Genomic DNA, 1,600 nt, shown 5'->3' with positions numbered 1-1,600 from the left:
AAAATGCACCTTCAATTTTGAAACTTTCCAGGGGGGCATGCTTCTGCATCCCCCCTAGTCAACCCCCCCCAAATAAAAAAGCTGGAGCCACCTTTGGCTCTAATCATATATAAGACAATCCTTGTAACTTATTCTCTCTATGCTGATTGGGAAAATCCCATGCAGATTTGTTATGATCTTCCTTCTTTACCAAGTGGACAAAATACGTGATCATTTGGCACACTTGATGAGATAATCAAATGTAAAAGCTTCGGGCTGTCCGTACCCCTCAAATCACGCATTTTATCATAGCAACTTTGAGAGGTAGAATTTTCAGTATTAGCTACAAAATGTTCAAGTCAGTCAAAGGTAGATCGAAGTCTCTGGCTACCAACAATTTGTCTTTGCTCATCTTAGTGCAAAACTGTTCTAATAACAATGTGTTTTCTTCCTTGGACGAGTCGAAACACCTTTTCTTTGAATTATTTAAATTATCCGGCTATCGTCATGTTTTTCTAACTAAACTAATTCAGTGTTTAATATTCAGTGGGGAATAATATCTAATTAAAGGATTTCGACGGAAGAAAAATAATGTGCAATACCCGTTTCGAGCAGAGAGGGGCAGCAACACACTTCAAGGCGTCTTGTCAGCCGGCAGTCACTCAGAAAAAGAAGAGCTGTGTAAGCTATTTTGTAGATAAATCAAAAATAAACCACCTTCTGTTTTTTTTTTTTTTTTTTTGGCAAAAAACCCCAACAACATAAAACATGAAGCGTCTGAAGAACGTTCCATTCAACACACCAGACCTAGCCAAAGGAGCCGCTCCGTTGTACACACATCCAAAATCCGAAAGGTAAATCTCCATTCTGCTAACAAGCTAACTCATGCTAAGCTTCATTTAGCTTTTATTCTAAAACGTTTCACATTGACGAGTCTAGAAAAGTGAATTCTACTTTTATTGTTGGGACATGCAACTTTACCCTAATCCCGGATGTTACTTATAACGAACCATTCGTTGTGTTGCTTTTTGCTAAACTACTAGCTTCTAGCTTGCAGCTTCTTCTAGGTACAACCTTGGTAGGGCCATACTAAAATAAGAAATGGAGCGTAATGGAGACTGATAATCACGAAATAGGGCAGAGTGAATCAGACTGACTCTAAATAAGTACTTTTATTTAATTGTTTGTCTTTTTTTGTTTGTTTTGAGATGCGCTCAGTACACGTATTAGGGGCAGGTGCGCCATCTGGCGTTCAAGAGATGAAACTTCAGTCAATGGGTCAGTCTGCTCCATTTCGTAACGTTTTATCACAATTTGTTATTATTAATCCCAATTTCGCAAAAAAAATTAAAAATAAACAAATAAATAAAAAAAAGTTAAAAGTACTTAATTGAATCATATTTGGGGTGAGTCTGCTCCATTTTGCTATGTTTTACTCCCGTTTCGTTATCAGGACCCATTGCGATCCATTTAAAATAATTAAATAAAAGTACTTAACTGAGTCATATTTAATCATATTTGGAGTCAGTCTGGGTAAGTCTGCTCCATTTTGTTACATTTTACCCCATTTCGTGATTATCAGGCTCCATTTCGCTCCATTTCGTCCATTTTGTATTTTAGT

At 37.0% G+C, this 1,600-nt stretch overlaps 1 protein-coding gene across 1 annotated transcript in view; it reads left to right on the top strand.

The window, feature by feature from the left end:
• The first annotated feature begins 699 nt into the window (after positions 1 to 699).
• Positions 700 to 1,600, top strand: part of LOC117522205 — a 48,342-nt gene continuing 47,441 nt past the window's right edge. The window contains exon 1 of the mRNA XM_034183598.1: positions 700 to 833. Within this exon, the coding sequence (XP_034039489.1) occupies positions 748 to 833 (86 nt within the window). The 5' untranslated portion in view covers positions 700 to 747. The remainder of the gene's footprint in view (positions 834 to 1,600) is intronic.

Source organism: Thalassophryne amazonica, chromosome 12, assembly GCF_902500255.1.
Source record: "Thalassophryne amazonica chromosome 12, fThaAma1.1, whole genome shotgun sequence".
Classification (NCBI taxonomy): domain Eukaryota; kingdom Metazoa; phylum Chordata; class Actinopteri; order Batrachoidiformes; family Batrachoididae; genus Thalassophryne; species Thalassophryne amazonica.
This window is presented reverse-complemented; position numbering and strand designations above follow the sequence as displayed.